The sequence below is a fragment of the Haliotis asinina genome, chromosome 1 (assembly GCF_037392515.1).
Source record: "Haliotis asinina isolate JCU_RB_2024 chromosome 1, JCU_Hal_asi_v2, whole genome shotgun sequence".
In the NCBI taxonomy this organism is placed as follows: Eukaryota; Metazoa; Mollusca; class Gastropoda; order Lepetellida; family Haliotidae; genus Haliotis; species Haliotis asinina.
In genome coordinates this window covers 59,464,317-59,482,856 of record NC_090280.1, presented here as the reverse complement: position 1 = coordinate 59,482,856, position 18,540 = coordinate 59,464,317, and the positions used below count along the sequence as shown (strand labels likewise).

General features: G+C 38.2%; 1 protein-coding gene across 2 annotated transcripts in view; it reads left to right on the top strand.

The window, feature by feature from the left end:
• The window catches only part of LOC137295192 (unconventional myosin-XVIIIa-like), a 124,184-nt gene that overhangs the window by 71,432 nt on the left and 34,212 nt on the right, over nucleotides 1-18,540 (top strand). For both annotated transcript variants that reach the window (XM_067826521.1, XM_067826515.1), the window contains exons 8-18: nucleotides 303-447; nucleotides 1,002-1,143; nucleotides 1,627-1,758; nucleotides 2,173-2,365; nucleotides 2,828-2,914; nucleotides 3,587-3,731; nucleotides 4,118-4,277; nucleotides 4,838-5,021; nucleotides 5,825-6,035; nucleotides 6,474-6,571; nucleotides 7,684-7,749. In XM_067826521.1, coding sequence (XP_067682622.1) covers nucleotides 303-447; nucleotides 1,002-1,143; nucleotides 1,627-1,758; nucleotides 2,173-2,365; nucleotides 2,828-2,914; nucleotides 3,587-3,731; nucleotides 4,118-4,277; nucleotides 4,838-5,021; nucleotides 5,825-6,035; nucleotides 6,474-6,571; nucleotides 7,684-7,749 — 1,563 coding nt within the window. The remainder of the gene's footprint in view (nucleotides 1-302; nucleotides 448-1,001; nucleotides 1,144-1,626; nucleotides 1,759-2,172; nucleotides 2,366-2,827; nucleotides 2,915-3,586; nucleotides 3,732-4,117; nucleotides 4,278-4,837; nucleotides 5,022-5,824; nucleotides 6,036-6,473; nucleotides 6,572-7,683; nucleotides 7,750-18,540) is intronic.

The window sequence follows — 18,540 nt, the reverse complement described above, 5'->3', positions numbered from 1 at the left end:
TTACCATTATCTAATACGCAGTCCATGTTTTCTTGTATCTGTTCCTTGAATGAAACCTTGAGGTGACATCTTCTTTTCCTGATGGAGATTCCAGATAAGGATAGGTCCTCCACAACCTATGCTGGTTGTATATGGTGACTGAACTGATCATATAATTAGACTTAGTTCAGCCCTCAAAATGAGGCACCTCATGAACAAGTACGTCTTCAGTAACAGCCCACTGACTTCTAAATACCGAAAATCAAATGTCTAGACTCCTTTTGTTTTGATATTTCTGAAGTTTTTGTTGAATTTGTCTGCAGCCTGATGACCGACAGAAAGCCAGCCTCCAATGGGGGAAGGTCATCCATGCCCTCCAGGCCATCGGGGTCACGGACGAGGAGTCCAAGGCCATCTTCTCTGTGCTGGCGGCCATTTTCCATCTGGGAGTGGCAGGAGCAACAAAAGGTGAGAGGGATGGCACAAATTCTCAACACAGTGATGATTAGCATTTCACAACAGCATAGACTAATATTCATGTCACGTGAACCAACTTTGTAGTGATAGTAAACATACAACATAATTATAAATCAGTGTTGTCAAGGCACATTTATTTGCAACTGTGTTAGAGTGGAGTGTTTAAGACTCAAAATGACTCTATTTACAACTGCCTATAGGATTTTGCATTTGCATAATATATTGTACATACAAAATTGTAGATATCATTTATTTTTCTGTTATATTCTTAATAGAAGTCAACCATTTCATGTAATGTTTATCAAAGAGAGTACACTTTTCCCAAATAAAATAGAGTTTGACGAAAGGATGTAAGATGTAACGAATGCTTGACTTTGATTAGTGAGACAGTGCTCCACTGTCTGTGTATATGTGTATCGAAAGGGCATCATAATTTGGACAACTATCTGTTTGACTCTTACTCTCATAACAGTACTTTTAGAATGAGATTTTTTGTTTTTCCAAACGCCATGAAGAGAAATTAATGCCAAATGTACTCGTTGCAGGAAGCAACAACAAAAGTCAGTTCAGCAAGCCAGCAGCAGCTCAGAAGGCAGCATCTCTGCTGGGCACCACGGTGGAGGAACTGGCCAGATCCATCTTCACCATGTCTAGTACCTCCACTCTCACTCGCAGCACCTCCATGAGGTAAGGGCAGACAACTCTCCTTACATCACAGCAAGTTATGCATCTGCTTCATTTGTACCTTTCTGTTTGTATGGGTAGTCACTGTTTACTTATCGGTTTACTTTATAATTCAATCTGTACATCCTCCTAATTAGATATGTTTTTATGTTGAAAATATCCCGAGATTTATGTCTGACAATTGCATGATGTTAGGAGTCTGCAGGTAGGACTCAGTCAGTTATTTTCTTGAAAGAAAATCATTTTCATATCTTTCATTTGCATATGTTTTTAATTTATGCTTCATCTATGAAGACACCCGCATTATCTTTAATATCACAATTGAAACAAAATCTGTAAGATAGGGGAGACAACTGCAACTTGCCACCTCACAAAATAAAGACACATTGAGTGTGCCCATGGGTCGACTGTTAGTTTTCCAAATAATTTGTGTTTTTCTGTAAATATGTCTCTGGATGTGTTTTTCAACTGATTGTGGTATTGTAGGGTTGGACCAGGGTCTGAAAAGACAGGTAGCCTGAGTTCCGATTCTGGAGCTTCTCCTTTGGAACATCTGGAGGCCTTCGTTGTTGGACTATACTCAGACGTCTTCAATGCTGTTGTGTCTCTCATCAACAGGTAAGGCAAAGAATTTCCCATTAGTTATTTTTTCTGTATTATTAGTGTCTGTAATGAAGCTGTGGTATGGTGAACCCGTGAAGATTCGGTTTTAATTGGACTTCAGCAACCTATTCCTATTGTAAGCGGGGATGAACGGGTCAGCTTGCTTTATGTCATGTCATTGTAAACTTGACAGAATTAATTGTGTCTTGCTGTATTGATCACTGGATTGTCTAGCCCAGGCTCAATTATTTATGGACAGCTGTCATATAGTTGGAATACTGCCAAATGGCTGTATACCATTCCTGCAGTTTGATAGTCTGTGAGTATTTATATGTCAATATCCCTGCTCCATTTCTTTGAAACCAACACCATGCAAGTGCATAAAACTGTGAACTTTGATGGAAACTGATCTCTCTCCCATGTCGCCAGATCTCTGTCTTCCAACGTGCGGACACAGTTCTCTATCACAGTGCTGGATGCACCAGGATTCCAGAACCCATCAACCTGTGGAAGGCAGAGTGGAGCGTCATTTGAGGACCTCTGCAACAATTACACCCAAGAGAGAATGCAACTGTTCTTCCACAACTTGTCCTTCACCCAGCAACAGGACAGATATGCTCAGGTAGATCAAGGCTGATTCAGTAGGAGATCAAGGTCATCTGAAAAACTGAGATGTGCTCTAATTTTCCTGTGCAGTACATCATATATAGATTTGCATTCTCTGAGGTTAGAATATTGTTGGGTTTTGTGAAAGTTCAGCCCAAAGGTTCCTTCATGGTGCTAGTGGTTTTGTCCTATTGGTGTGAAATGGCTCTTTACGACAATTTTGTTCACTTGTGACAGTTTTCTTGGTGAAGTGTCAGGCCAGAATACTTTGACAGCAAGGATACCTTGTTGCTATTATCAGGAAAGTTCTTTCTCTGTTAATTTGTTTCTCTGTTAAAACCTGAAAGAACACTACCTTTGTTTTGTATTAATAATTGTCCCCTTTGTCAGATGGCCCAGGATGCTTATGTCTGCAAATGCAGGAGATTTGTGATCTTGTATGTGATCATCATGTAACATGTTCTACTTATGATTTCAGGAAAACATCGACTGTGACTTTGAGTTTGTCACGAACAGCCCAGCTGCTCTTGTGTCCCTCATAGACAAAGCTCCACAGCAGGGAACGGTAAGAATGTCACATGACAGTGGAAGTTATGAAGCTTTAGGAGTTATGTCCCTTGTTACATGGCCTAATACAGTTTGGGGAGACCCAAATTCTGGTGACTTTGTTTGGCTCGTTGATAATTATGACTTGTAAAGTTTGTAAGGAGTTTGATGGAAGATTCATATAGTTATTATTATGGATACATATAGTTCCTTTTGACTTTCTTAATATTAAGTCAGTGTCATAGTAAAATTTCCCCTGTCCTTCCAACTGGTGATGATGAAGGTGGAGTTATTTATCATACCAAACTGTGTTCCACAGAAGGTATTGCTTGCTTGAGATCATATGATGTCTCCTAGGACTGTGTTCCTACAGTGCTATGATGTCATGACACCACAGTGCTATGACATTGCTGCATGCCAAGTCTAATGTTGGTACAGTCATTGTAAACTAATGAAGAGTGATTCTTGATGATAAATAGAATCTCACTCTCGTGTTTACTGATATCAGTTGTATCAACACATGTTGATAAGGTTACAAATATCTGAGGCTTGCATTAAATTTTCATTTAATAACTGTTTTAATTTTAATATTTTAATTTTGTTTTAATAGCAAAATTTAATTGAAATCAGTAGCCACTTGGGTGAGATTCCCTTTTAAACATGTTCAACTCTTTTATTTTTGTGTTTCCAGGTACGTACTTCCACTCAAGACCTTCGGGATGCTGAGAAGAAAGGGTTGCTATGGATACTGGACGAGGAGGCCATCTTCCCTGGTGCCACGGAAGATAGCTTCATGGAACGTTTCTTTTCACAACATGGAGAGCAGCCAGTCAGACGTAAGTTTCACATTTCCTTGAAGATCCCTGTTGTAACTGGTCTTAAGACACAGGTGCTAAGCACCTTGATTTGAGTTTGAGTAAGGCCTGGGTTTTGAAACTGGGTGTTTAAAGTACATCAAAGTCCTAGGGGCATCAAAGCCAGTGTTCTTATTTTCAGGTCTCATTCTTTTAGGAAATGGGTCCAATAGGCAGACCCTCTCCCTATCCCTTGTGTGAACATCAATTCTCATGCTGTTAATCACTGGTTTCTCTGGTCCATATTTGATGGTTAACAGAGCCTGCTGTTAGCTTGAATATAGCTTGAGTGGAGTGTTAAACAACAAACCAACCAGTCGTATGAGCAGAAACTCACTCAAAGGCTGACACAATGTCCATGGTTTCAGGTGACAGTCTGTTGAGGAAGGGTTCCCTTGGGCATACATTCATCCTGAACCACTTCCAGGGCACCAACCCTGTACAGTACAATGCCAGTGGCTGGCTCAAGGCATGCAGGGACAGTCCCATCTCCAAAAATGCAACTGTTGTTCTACAGGACTCCAAGAAGTAAGGCTGGATATGGAACAATATGTTTTGATTATTTTATCTGGCATGTTTCAACATTTCTAGGTGTTTCATGTTCTTGATAGATCTTGATATTTTCCAAAGTCTGTCTCCAATCCCAAATTTGCCGTGATTATGTTGTCTTTCACACAGTGCATCACATTACGCTTAGTATGGAACTGAAAGTAAGATTTTTTACTTACTCTCTGAATAATTTTCTGATAGATTTTATCTTGTAGAATCAAATTTGATAATCATTGAAAGCCCAGAAATATGTGCAGATGTTTCAACACCTTCAGAAACATTAGCTGAACTCTGTTCCAAACTGCTTGTGTGGGGATTCCTCATCAACATCGTCCCTTAATAACCTATGTTAAATGGATTCGGTTGTCAGATTCATTGACTTGAATGTCATCGTACAAGGTTTGATGTTCATATTATCACACATTAGATCGTCTAGTCAGGATTCAATTATTTGTGTGCTGTTATCATACAGCTGAAATGTTGCTCAGTGTGGCGTTAGCGACAAACATTTTCATGTTTGAAACTGATGACTGTTTCAGACACAACATGAGTACGTTGTTCACCAGTGTGAAAGCCCCAGTGGCTGGTGTTGTCAGCGGGTCCATTGTGGGGATGGAGGGAACCACGTCGCTGAGACGGGTTGGCAGCATGAGAAGGACCTTCATGTCGGGCGCTGCTGGACTCAAGAAGAAGTCCATCTGTCTGCAGATGAAGTTCCAAGTGGTCAGTCTTTGCTTGCATCATCATAAGGGGTCGTGGGGTAGTCTAGTGGTTGAAGCATTTTCTCATTATACCGTAAACTGGGGTTTGATTCCATACATGGGCAGTATGCATGAAGCCCATTTCAGGTGTCCCCTGTCATGATATTGCTGGAATGTTGCTAAAAGCGACATAAAACCACACTCAATCACTGCTTCATCTTGTTTACCTTAGCTGTCTGCATAGTGCGTATCCTGCACCATATGATTCAGAACTTACAGCTTCCCAATTAGATAAATTTTGTTGTGTGTTTCCAAATTTGTGATGTTTCTTCAAAATTTTATCTTCCTAAATTTAAAGTAAAGTTACACTGGATTAAAAACTGTATGACCAGCCATTAAGATATCACGCCCATTCTTAGTGTCGTGCTGTGATATTGCTGGAATATTGCTGTAAAACCATTCTCATTCTCTCTCTTATTGGTGCCGTACAAGTCACATGACCAAGCCGTATTTGTTGTCTAGAAATCATCTGGAATGAGGAAATGTGTGGTATAAAATTTTGGAAATTTCTACTGATGTTTTTTGCGATGTACTCCTTATCCTCATTCCTGATTGGAATTGGAACCTAGTAACTCCAAAGTGGTGACTAAATGGCAGAAATAGGTAGGTTCTGTGTCATTGTTGATTGCATGTTATTGTACCCTGATGGCATGGATCAGTACTCATCATGTTGATCGTTGGATTGTCTGGTCCATACAGGATTATTTAATTTATAAACTTCGAAGTCAAGTTTAAACAACAATCTCACATTCTGTTCTCTTCCAGGATTCTGTGATGGAGACAGTCAGGAAGACAAAGTGTCATTTCCTGCACTGTATTGTACCACAACACTCTGCTGGCTTGTGTGAGCTCAAGTCGTCACTGTCGAACGCCACCAAGCCGAACTCCCAGGATGAGATTCTACTGAATGTCCCACTTGTTCGAGCTCAGATCCGGGGCTTTGAGATCATTGATGCTGTCAGACTTTTCAGACAAGGTAAGAATATCATTGAACAAAAAAATGTTCAATCTCTTGGTAGAAAGCTTTATTTTCGTATCATATGTTTACCTCTTTGCTAATGTCAATTATTTAAGTAGGCGGTGTGACAGCCTGGTGGTTTAAAGATTTTCTCATAATGACAAGGACTCAAATTCAGTTCCCCACACGGATACAATGTTTGGAGCCCATTTGTGGTGTTTCCCGTTGTGATATTGCTGGAATATTGCTAAAAGCATGGTGAAACACATTCAGTCATTCTGTTGCTTGAGTGAGGCACAAGTGAATATCTACCGTTAAAATTTCTTGTTCAAGTGTATTTCTAACATCTAAATTGCCCATGGGAGTCAGTCTATAGTCAAAGGGGATATAACTCCTGACAAACCATCAGTTGCATTAAGGGAGGTAACTCATAATTGCTGTTCTCTACTTTTGCAGGATTCCCAGATTATATGCAATTTTCTGAGTTCAGGCAGAAATTTGAAGTCCTGGTTGCTCCCAATGCTCGCCCAGACAAGGATATGGATGAGAAGAAGGTAACTGAAGTTAACTGGCAGTCAGTATTGAAGGTCTGAAGCAGTGTTGAGGACAAGTGACCTGATAGATTGGATAAAATAATTCTTTATTACTTTTGTCAAAGCTGTTTCCTTTTGGAAGGGAGAGTGAAGTTCAAACCTCCAATACTGGACCTAAGAGATCATTGTGGATCAGGTGGTCAGGCTGTGCATCAGAATACCTGTCAGTATCGAATATCGGAAGCAGTTACATTGGTTATCGAAAGCGTTAATTAGAATGTAGTGTTGATGTCGAATGGGATAGCATCAAAAGTGATATGTCATTTGAATTTTGATGAACACAGGTGAGAACAGATCCTAGAAGCTTATACTGTTCCTAGAAGATTTGCAAAAATAATTCATGGTCAGACTTAGTGTTTTGGTCCATTGTGTGTCATTATACCCTAGTAGTATAGAGCCCATGAAGATCTGGGTTAGGACTGATCTTCCATAACTCGTGCTTGTAGTGAGAGGCAACTAACAGGATCGGTTGGTCAGACTTGCTAACTTGGTTGATACATGCTATGTTATCCTAATTACATAGATCAGTGCTTATGCTGTTGATCACTGGATTGTCTAGTTCAGGCTTGATAATGTGCAAACTGCTACCATGTAGCTGGAATATTGCTGAGGGTGGCATAAAACAAAACTCACTCACTATTGATCTATGCTAGAAATATCAATCATTGGATTGTTTGGTCCAGACATGATTGTTTGCAAGCAATAATCCAATCTTCAAGGTAGGTTATTGTGAACAGTGCATTGAACATAAAAAAAAAAACGAAACCAAAACATTTGCAGCAGGGAGTTTTAGGAGTACAGATGCTCCAGTCAATAATAGATCAGCTAGCACAGAAACCATGGCAACACGGCTGAATGTTGGATTACTGTTAACTCTATCTGTACTGCATGATAGCTGTTTGTGAATACTGCATTATGACTAGACTTTACAGAGTTATGTGCTGGGAGTTCACTGATCTGCACCAGGATACTTTTGATGTGACCATAGTGCAATGACTGTCAAAAGTCAAAATGTTTAAGTGTCACTGTGATGGCTTGTTGACTTTTGTTTATTTGTGTGTTGTGTATTTCAGGCTGTGCTACAGGTGATGGACAACCTGGATATTGACAAGCTGAGCTACAGAATCGGCCTGAGTCAGGTAAGTCAGCTGTCATGTTTTTTTATGTACTGGTACTCTTTTCATACCCCTATAGATCACAGAGCAAGGTGTCATTGTTTAAAGAGTGATCCCCCTTGTGTGGAACCGGAAGCTAGGTGGGAACCACAAGCTAGGTGGGAGACAAGGCCCCGAATTGTGTGTTATATCACCAAACCTATGTTTACTGGCATGGCGTAGGTTATGTTTTTTTCACAGTCTGCCTTGGTAGTGCTGGATAACTGATTGTGGCACAAGACATTCATTCATTTATTCCTTAACATTTTCGTTTGTTAAATCATATTCACAAGTTAGTTTAGTGTCAGACTGAGAAAACAGATCTTTGTAGAAAATGTTGACTTTACAATATGAGATATCTTTTATGATCAACATTTTGTTGCATGAATGATTGCTCATTTGTAGATTTGACTCACTCAATAATTTACCATGTTCTAAATTATGCATAAACCTTCTAAAGGTCCCTTGTCAGGTATAATGGAATTGGATCAAATATATTATTTGTAGATGTCACCAGATCATAGAGAGGTGGGTTACTTTGACAATTATGACACAGGTCATGTTGACATCTGGTTATCTGCCCTTCTGTGTTGTTTAAGGGCTAGATTCCCAATTCCCATGTGGCATGGGTGATTGTGTAACAAGATACCCCCCCCCCCTCCCCCTTGTATTGATACCCATGCTATCAACCATTTGTTTATTTAGTCTAGACTTTGCATGAGCTGTTATGACATGGCCATGAAAAGAAACTGGCTCTTCCCAAAAGATTCATGAAAAATCTTTCATTTGAAATGATCACAATATTACTTCTAATGGTAAGATTAAAAATGGAATTTACTTTTAAGGGGATGTTGAACAAGGTGCATTCCACAATACTCTCATTGTGTTTGTAAGATAAACACAACGCCCATATTTTTTAACATGGGTTTCACACCTATATATGCCTTCCGAACAAGATTCTGTCTGTCAGCATGTAGATATCAAGTCAGATATTAAGATATTAATTCCATGGAAATGATAAAATATGTCTCTTCTAAATTGGTTTAATCTGTAAGTTTTTGTGGTGGGATGGCATTGGTACATGTCAGGTTGATCTTAGTTGGAATTTCATTCACTGTGAAATGTGTTGCCAAGTGCAAGTTTTCAAACTTGAACATGTACAGAATACTTCACACATGTTAGCAATTTAGTCTAGTTTGTATATTTGGAATGAAAACAGGATCTACGTCATGCTATTTTATTTGAAGAAGCAATTGCTTTGCAATCTCAAAATGCATTGCGGAAAATATCCTGGTTGAAATGATTATTGCTAACAGATGGAATCCACCTGTTTCTAGATGACTATCTGGAAATATGTTAATTCCTGTTATTGAACCATGAAATATTATCAACTTTGGTCAGTGAGTACCAGTGCAGTGTTAGTTACTTTCTCCCACTTTGCGAGGGGTGGTGGTGTAGCCAAGTGGTTAAAGTGTTTGCTTGTCACATTGAAGACCTGGACTCGATTCTACTCATGGGTACAATGTGCGAAGCCCATTTCTGGTGTCCCCTTCCATGATATTACAGAATATTGTTTGAAGTGGAATATTGTTAAAGCGGAATATTGCTAAAAGCAGTTTAAAAACACACTCATTTAATCAGTTCTTCCACTTTGTTGGCTGAGTTTTCTTTCAAAAATGAAAAGTAATATGAAACTGTAACTTTCTCGCACCAACTTTAATGACACTGTTATGTTTAAACTTTGTACTGTGTTGAAGGTACAGGCATAACCTATTGATGACAACACAGTAGGAACATGCAATCTACTTCAGTGTGACACTGGAAGCAGGAAGATGAATCCATCATCTTGTCCTATGCACCATTGTAACATACATACACTGTTCAAATAAAACATGACGTAAAGTCTGTTCTTAAAAATGTTGATTTATATGTTGAAGTAAAAAAATAAACCGAGTGGCCTATTGGCTGGTGTTTGAATGTATGTATAAATCTCAAAGGCATTCAAGAACACACATTTGTTTTTTATTGCTATAAAAATGTACACTGAGAACAAATAAGGGAACACCACTTCATCGCATGGTTCCTTTATTTTTTTTTAATATTTTTGCCCACGGTGCAGCCAATGTTTTTACAGAATCTTGGTAAATATTAAAAAACACTTGCGCTTTCATGTGTACCCTTATTTGTTGGGGTCAGTATATCCTGGAATGAAAGATTTATTATGCATGAGATAATTGGGTTTTCTGAAACATTTGTGTTAGTATACGGCATCGACTAGCCATAGCCCACTGAACCAAGAGCTACTGCCTTCCTAATGCTATTTCTCCTGTTCATGGGCTAGGGGTCTCGAAGATCTGTCAACCCCTGATTTCTTTAGAAAGATCTGATTTACTTTTTAGCTATCAAATTTCAAGTTTCCTTATTTCCTATCGTCTTGAAAGACATGAGCAATTTTACTTTAACATGTTTTGTTATGTGTTCACAGGAATCTGAAGTTCAGATTTGGTGATCAAGATTTATGTCTTTCTGGACTTTTAAAACGCAGTGAATGACATGATCATGAAAAAGTGTGTGCTGAATGTAAATAAGACATTCAGGGTTTGTGTAGTGTGATTTGGATTAAGCGTGAATTATGCTTCGGAGATTGGGTTGTTTGGAAATGGTGGTTTGGAGTGATGGTAGTCAAAAGATAGGGAAGTTTAGAGAGACAAATTATGATCTGGGGTTAGATCTGGTCTGCAGTAACTGATGTTGATCACAAGTTGCAACAAATGGGATCAGGTGATCATGTCATTGACTTGGTTGTATCCCACTTGCATAGATCAATGCTCACATTGTTGGTCAATGGATTGTCTGCTACCGACTCCATGATTTACAGACCACTTCCATGTAACTGGAATATTGCTGAGTGCGGTATTTAAAAACAAAGTCTGGTGAACTGTTAAATTGGAGAGAGGATAAATTTTAGGGAAGGTAAATTGGAGAGAAGGTAGTCTGGAGAGAGGATAAATTAGAGAGAGGGTAATCTTGAGAGAGGATAATTTGGAAAGAGAGAGGCTGATCTGGAGAGAGCATAAGTTGGAAAGAAGATAAATTGGAGAGAGGGTAATTAACAGAAAGGATGAATTTGAAAGAGGGAAATCTGGAGAAAAGGTAAATTGGAGAGAGGGTAATTTGTAGAGAGGATTATCGGGAGAGAGGGTGACCTTGAGAGACAAGTTTGGAGCGAGAAAGAGATGTTTGCTAGTAAGAAAGACATAATTATTGTTTTTGAGCAATTATTCAGATTCCTGTGATTTATTTATATTTTGTTGAAGTATTTTTCTGATTTTGATATCTTTCATTGCATTGGCAGAATGGACATACATCACAAAGTTCTCTAGTAGGTATTCTGTTGTGTTGGTGATGTTCATTGGTGAATTTTGTTGAACAAGTCATTGTTCCTAAATTGAATTCCTGCTAACCCAGGTTTAGGTTAACCCCTGCACATGTTGAATGGTTGTTGCTGACATTTTGGGTTGGGTATTTAAATGAAACATTTTAGTGAATTTTGTCTTCTCTTGTGTTTTTTTTTTAAATTTTAATTTTGTTTATTTACTTGTTTTCAACTTTACACAACAATGCCACTAATAAATTTATTTCACTTTTATTCACAATTATGTTACTTCTTGCACTTTGTTCCCATTTGGTTATTATTACTATTATAGATTTAGGAAAAGCAATGTCAGTTTGGTATTGTGTTGTAGTTGTATGTTGATGAAACTGATGACTTAAATCTTAACAATTTGATAACATAAATGAAGGTTAGAATGAATTCATTTTTCTTTGTGATTTGGTAGCATTGGCCTCTAGCTACCTTGAGACTGTTTTCCCAGAGAAGGGTGGCATGGATGGTTGAACCTGTGACATAATTATATTTGCTTTTAAGAGTTGTCTCCCTTTGGAGAGTCAGTATCGTGTGATGATGGATGGAATATCATGCTTGTCCCGTGTATATTTGTTGAGTTATCATAACCATGTTCGGAAGAGAACAAACATTACCAATATTGTTTTTTCAGCAAATGAATAGGCATTCATCTGCATTCATATAAATAACTCTACACTGTTTGCTTTTCAAACAGTTTAATTTCTAGTTTAAAGTTTAGTACTTGTAGACCGGCTGTTGGTCTCAAGAGTTGAGTACAAAATGTCTGACAAGGAATTGTTTTATTGTATTTCTGGTAAAAACTGTTTGGATATTCTATAAAACAGTTGATTGATTTATATGGAAGTTAATCAAAGTTTCTATAAACAAATATATAAGAATATTATGAAAAATGCATGCATACTCAGAAGGTAATCTTGTGAATCACATGTCTCGCATGAGGTCTCAATCTACTCAAATTATCCAGTTCAAAATGCCTCTCCTCATCCAGCAGTGAATGGGTACCCGATGGGAAAGGTCTTATAACTGTTAACCTAAGCTCCTTAAAGCAGCTTGGATGAACTGGAGTAATAATGCCTTAGAATGGGTACCCGATGGGAAAGGTCTTATAACTGTTAACCTAAGCTCCTTAAAGCAGCTTGGATGAACTGGGGTAATAACGTCTTCGAATGGGTACCCGATGGGAAAGGTCTTATGACTGACAACCTAAGCTCCTTAAAGCAGCTTGGATGAACAGGGGTAATAACGTCTTAGTGCTTTCAGGCAAGTGTCGGGATACAGGCCCTGTATAAATGTCCATTATTAATGCTAATTGTTTTTATACGTTGAACTTTACGTACAGTGTTACAATGTAACCACAATATATCACGTGGTAAGCTTCTGACATGGGAATTCCTGTATGTTTCTTAATCAACTACTGCTTATTTCATGTAAGCAGTAAACCTATACTCTGATTGTTTAATGTTCAACAAATTCCTTTGATATTACCATTATACTTCATGCCATTCTCTGAGCTAAATGTCCTGGAGATTTGTAGGTCATAACTGTAATCGTTGACTGTCGTGGTGAGAGCCACTGTGGTCCTGTCACATCAACAAAGTGTATTTGCAGGAAGTTGCAGTAATTGAAACGCATTATCTTTACCGCAGGAAACTGTGTGATAGGGACATAGATTTCAAAGCTTGATTGGGATGAGATGTACATTTCCACACATTATGGTAGTGTTTATCTGACATTTGACAGGCACAGGAAATGGTTGGTCTGACTCCTGATAAAACCTCTGTCAGTAAATTATTGTTGTTGTAGTGAACAAGATTTGGTCGGTGAGTTATCATTTAAGATGCTTCAAGTATCTTGATGAAATATCTTTGAATATCAGATGATGATGTTTATTCAGCATGGGTCGGTAGTGAAATGGACAAGCTCTCTCTTTGTTGTAGATATCCCATAATCCATGTGATTGCACTCTGTCTTCAAACTTTTGTGTCTGGCGCTTACTGTCATTTTCAGTAGATTATGATGTAATTCTGTTTATATTATAAAAGAGCATACTTAACCAACCATGTTATCCAAGACTCAGACTTTGTGCTTTAGGGTAGCCTAGTGGTATTAAGTGTTGGTTTGTCACACCAAAGACCTGGGTTCACTTCCCCTCATTGGTACCCATCTCTTTACTTCCTTTGCGGTGATATTGCTGGAATGTTGCTATTCTGTCTCTCTTAGTACAAGTTCCTGTTGTCACAGAGTGTGTTTGCAGTTTGTAAATTCATCAAGTCCATAGCAAAAGAGACAGACAATTGTCTTCTTGTTTCTTCAGAACTTACAGCATGTACCAAGTAATTAAGCCTTAGTACATTACCACACAAAAGTGCTTCAGTTCTTTCATAACAAAGAGTCCTGGGCGGTTCAAAGTTCTCAATGTTAGAACTTGAAGTGCTGTAACTTCCTGCAATGTGTTCTCATGTCTATAGCGAAATAGACAACAAACTGCCACTCAAGAAGAAACAACACTAATTGCCCAGAACAGCTTGGTTCAGTACATGTAGCTGAAACACTGGTAGATTTATTGTGATTGACAACACGTGTTCTATACCTTCTGCAATATGCTTTTGTCTTTGGTGAAATACACAATTGTGCAGCGTTTTCTTTGATTAGCATTCTGGAAGTTGAGATGTTCAAGAATGAAGACAATTTTTACGGATTAAACAACTTCTTTATTCTGCCCCCTGTTTAGTGTATCTGTATAGCTGTCTGGCAACCGTTTTCCTCCAAGTGACTACTAGTAATGTTTTTTTAGCACAGTACAAATAACCCCCATGTCTTGAATACCAAGGTCCTCAGTGGAAGTGTGGCACAAGACACAGGTATCAGTGTATCAGTACATATTTGGAGCTGTAGAGTTGATTGTACACAGAGATCTAGTTTCCTACACTCTTAAGATCCTGAAAATATTGGGTGGGTGGTTAAAGTGTTGGCTCATCATGCTGAAGACTTGAGTTTGATTCCCTTCATGGGTACAATGTGTGAAGCCCATTTCTGGTGTCCTCTGTCATGTTATTTCTGGAATATTGCTGAAACTGGCGTAAAACTGTACTTACTAAATAATTTTGGAGTGGTCAATGTTCTAATCAATGCTCATGATGTCAATCTCTGGGTCTTGGCTCAATTTCCTGACTTCAGTCATATCTCTGGAATATTGTTGAGTGTCTAGTTAAATAGCAAACAACTCCCAACTGAGAATATCCTTGTAAATATCTGAGTAGTATGTCTTATAGTCCCTAAACCACATTATTATCCCTAATGCCTAGCCATCCCTGCAATGGGGTCTGCCTCACAGTCCCTAAACCACATTTTTGTCCCTATTGCCTAGCCATCCCTGCAATGGCATCTGACTCATTGTCCCTAAACCACATTATGTTCCCAAACTGTCCCTTCAGTGCTGAAGCCCTAATTGAAGCAAGTCTAGATTTCTTCAGGTTATAAATTTCTCATCTTACTGGGGCTCTTTTTCAGTTGAAAAGGGCTTATTTGTTACTATCAAATATATATATTCAGAAACTAAGCATCTAACATCTGAGCAGTATTGTTTGATAGTGTTTAGCAGTAGTTTACTGGGATTGGTTAGCCAGACTTGCTGACTTGATTGATGCATGACATTGTATTTCAGTTCCATCAATCAATACTCATGTTGTCACCCAGTGCTCATGACGTCAATCACTGCCCTTTCTGACCCTGGCTCAGATATTTCCTGACCTCTGTCATATCCCAGGAATAATGCTTAGTGTGGAGTTTATCATCAGACAAACACTTCTAACAAGGACTATTCCTATAAACATCTGAGCTGTATAGTAACTTCCTATAGAATCTGTAGGGGCGTAACATCCTGCTAGGTACTCATGTGTGTAACACAGAAGACAATGTTATTTCCCTGTTGCCTATCATATACACCTCCTGACAGTAGTAGCTGTCGGTACTGATTACAAAGATGGATCTCCCCCTGTAACGCTGAGCCATCTTGAAGCTCCAAGAGTCAGCCAGGTGTGTGCCCAGAAGCTCCTCTGCCAGGAAGTGCCATTTTTGTTATGTTTCATTGCTTGTGTCCCCCATAAATCAGACTGTTCCTTTTTCCAAGCCCAGACAAAAGGTTGTTGTTTGATAGTGTTTATTTCCATGTTATTGTTTGGGAGGATTTATGTGAAGTGATATGAAGAGATTTTGCTATTTAGAAAATTACTGTTTGAGTAGAAAATATTCATGTCAGTAATAGGATGGTATTTGAATAGGTGGATCTTGTTTGTATATGGATATAAAACCAACAAAATTATTTACTTAATCATGAACAATCTATGCTGGAGTTGAGTCCATTGTGATATTGTATGTTGATATACCTTTTTTAAATAGTGATGACACCATAGTTGTATGTGAAAGTAACAGAAATTGAAATAAAAAATAAAAGAACAGAAGTGAAGTTTAATCACATATTTGTTGTAACTAAACAATTGTCCCCTTGAATCAAGTATGGCTCCAGTTGCCCAAAAGTACAGTGAATATTCAGCAATTAATGTATGATTTTGTAATAATTATGCTGCAAATTGGAAGTGAAACTATATGCCTCACTTCTTTTATGCAACAATGTCATGGCTATGTTTATTACAGCACAGCTGAATGAAACTTTAATGTTAGCGTAACGTGACACTTGGTAACAGATGTTTGCTTGTGTTGGGATCTCTTTCAGGGGCGACTGGGAGATAATGAACATGTTTTAATTCCAAATCTGTTTGTCTCTGTCATCAAGATATTAGTTTAGCTAATAAGTTGCCTAATCACTAGCTGTGACCCCAAGAGCAAAGGTCACATTGTTCAAGCAGGTCACTAAGCCCTGCTGAAAGAGGAGGGGAATAGAGACATTCTGTCATGTACCCCCTGATATTTAAAATGACTGAAAGTAGTACAGCTTACTGTGCAGGAGAAATTTATTTATTTATTTATTTATTTATTTATTTATTTATTTATTTATTTATTTATTTATTTATTTATTTATTCATTCATTCATTCATTCATTCATTCATTCATTCATTCATTCATTCATTCATTCATTCATTCAATTATTTATTCATTCATTCATTCATTCATTCATTCATTTAATTATTTATTCATTCATTCATTCATTCATTCATTCATTCATTTATTTATTTATTTATTTATTTTGGCCTTTATGACCTATGGTCCATGAGAATGATAGTCTACGAAGCTCTAGCAGGTATTTTGTTTTCTTATTGCTGATTTCATTTCATTCTAAAGATATGTTAAAGGCTGTTAACAGTGCACCTGCTGTTTTGAGTGACATGCTTAATGTTAGTAAATAATCAACATAAATCTATTCCTGAACATTGCTGTCCACATGTCTATATTTAATGGCCAAATAAAATGTAAAACCCCGATGTATGCTTTGTGGAGAAACTCATATTACCCTCCCACTTAATGTAAATTCATGGTTCTTTGCTTTTTATAATAACAATTGAATGATACAATACATATATATCACATATTGGTTATAATGCATGTTTAGAGCTTCAGAAGAAACACCTCTATTTACAACCTAAACCTGAGCATCTTTCAAAGTGTCTTAACAGTCTATATATTTACATTACCACAACGAAGCCTTGTCTTCCCATTCATTTTGGAATGAGCTCTTCCGAAATTCCAGCAATTTCATTCAAATACTGTAAATATGTTAAATTTAGAACTGTTGGTTTATGCATCTGGGTTCTGCCTACTGCACCCCCCTCTCCTCAGAATGGACTGCCCTGAAATGAGCGTTTTGCTCATTGATGCTGACAGACATGTAGAAGCGTGGCAACTTGCATGCTGGTTTGGATTTCGCCTCTGTGGGAAGGTTTGTCAGTGCTTTGTTGTCACTTATCTTGTATGTTTCAGTGTGAAGTTTGTAGATGTGTCTAGTTTTTGTCAGGTGAAAGATTAGGTATTTTGTTTTTCTGATTAGGTTATATCAAGTCTCAGAGATTGCATCTTAAAGATGTTTTTCTCTCTTTACCTTGTGTCTTCTTTTAAACAAGTAGACATATGGTGATGGGTTGGAACTTGTTAGGTGTAAGAATGTCTTTGTAGTTTTGTAGAGTCAGCTGCTTATAATATCCTGAATAGTGACTGCTTGAGGGATGAATTATGTAGAAACTGAAATTAAAGCATTAATTTTTGACTAAATTCACTGACAAAAATGTTTAATTTTCTGATTCAGTTTCCTGTAGTCTTGAAACATGAGTGAAAGAGACCAAACTCTGTGACTGTTACCCCAACCTTTGGCTGTAGGGACTGTAGGTTCCCTCTGCACCTTATCTAGCCCCTTGTCCCTCTAGCCTCTCTCCCATCATAGTCCACGAACCCTTAATCCCAGACCTCAGTGTCGTCCAACCCCCATATCTGCTGTGATGGGGTAGCTAAATGGTTCAAACATGTCATGCTGAAAACCTGGTTTTGATTCCCCACATGGGCAAAACTTATGCAACCTATTTCTGTTGTCCTCCTGTCATGATTTCACTGGAATATTGGTTAAAACTGTGTAAAACCTCGCTCACTCACTAGCCCCAAACCCCAAACTCCTGGATCAACCCCTACCAATGCTGCCTACTCAACACAAGCGTCACACCTACTGACAGCGCCTTTCAAATCTTTCTGGCTATAAAATGTTACCAGGTTAAAGTTTTTGTAAATTGTGCTATTGAACATTTGATTCTGAGATATTTTATACTGACTTAATGTGATGACAGCTTTGTGAACTCTTTATTTATAGTAGCTGACACATTTAATTTCCATGCAGTTTTAATACTATTTACGTGGTAACATACTGAAGCAAACAGTGACAGATTCAGACCTAGCCCTGGGGAGGGTTGGGTAGCCAAGTGGTTAAAGTGTTTGCTTATTATGCCTAAGACTGGGGCTCGATTTTCCAAATGTAACCAATTTCGGGTGTACCTTTAAGCGATATTGTTGAAATATTTGCTAAAGCGGAATATATCTAAACTCACGCGCTTGCTCAGACCAGGCCTGGGTATTTGATCCCAAATGTTGAGTCTTATGCACCATAAAACATTCATAACTTAGTCCGACACCAGTTGGGAGCCTTCCCTTTAAGACTATCATCTGTGTCAGAGACCCCCTACAATGGCTACCACATCCATGTTGTAGTGATGACATGTCTAGTCCGACACCAGTAGGGAGCCTTCCCCATAAGACTATCATCTGTGTCAGAGACCCCCTACAATGGCTACCACATCCATGTTGTAGTGATGACATGTCTAGTCCGACACCAGTAGGGAGCTTTCCCTTTAAGA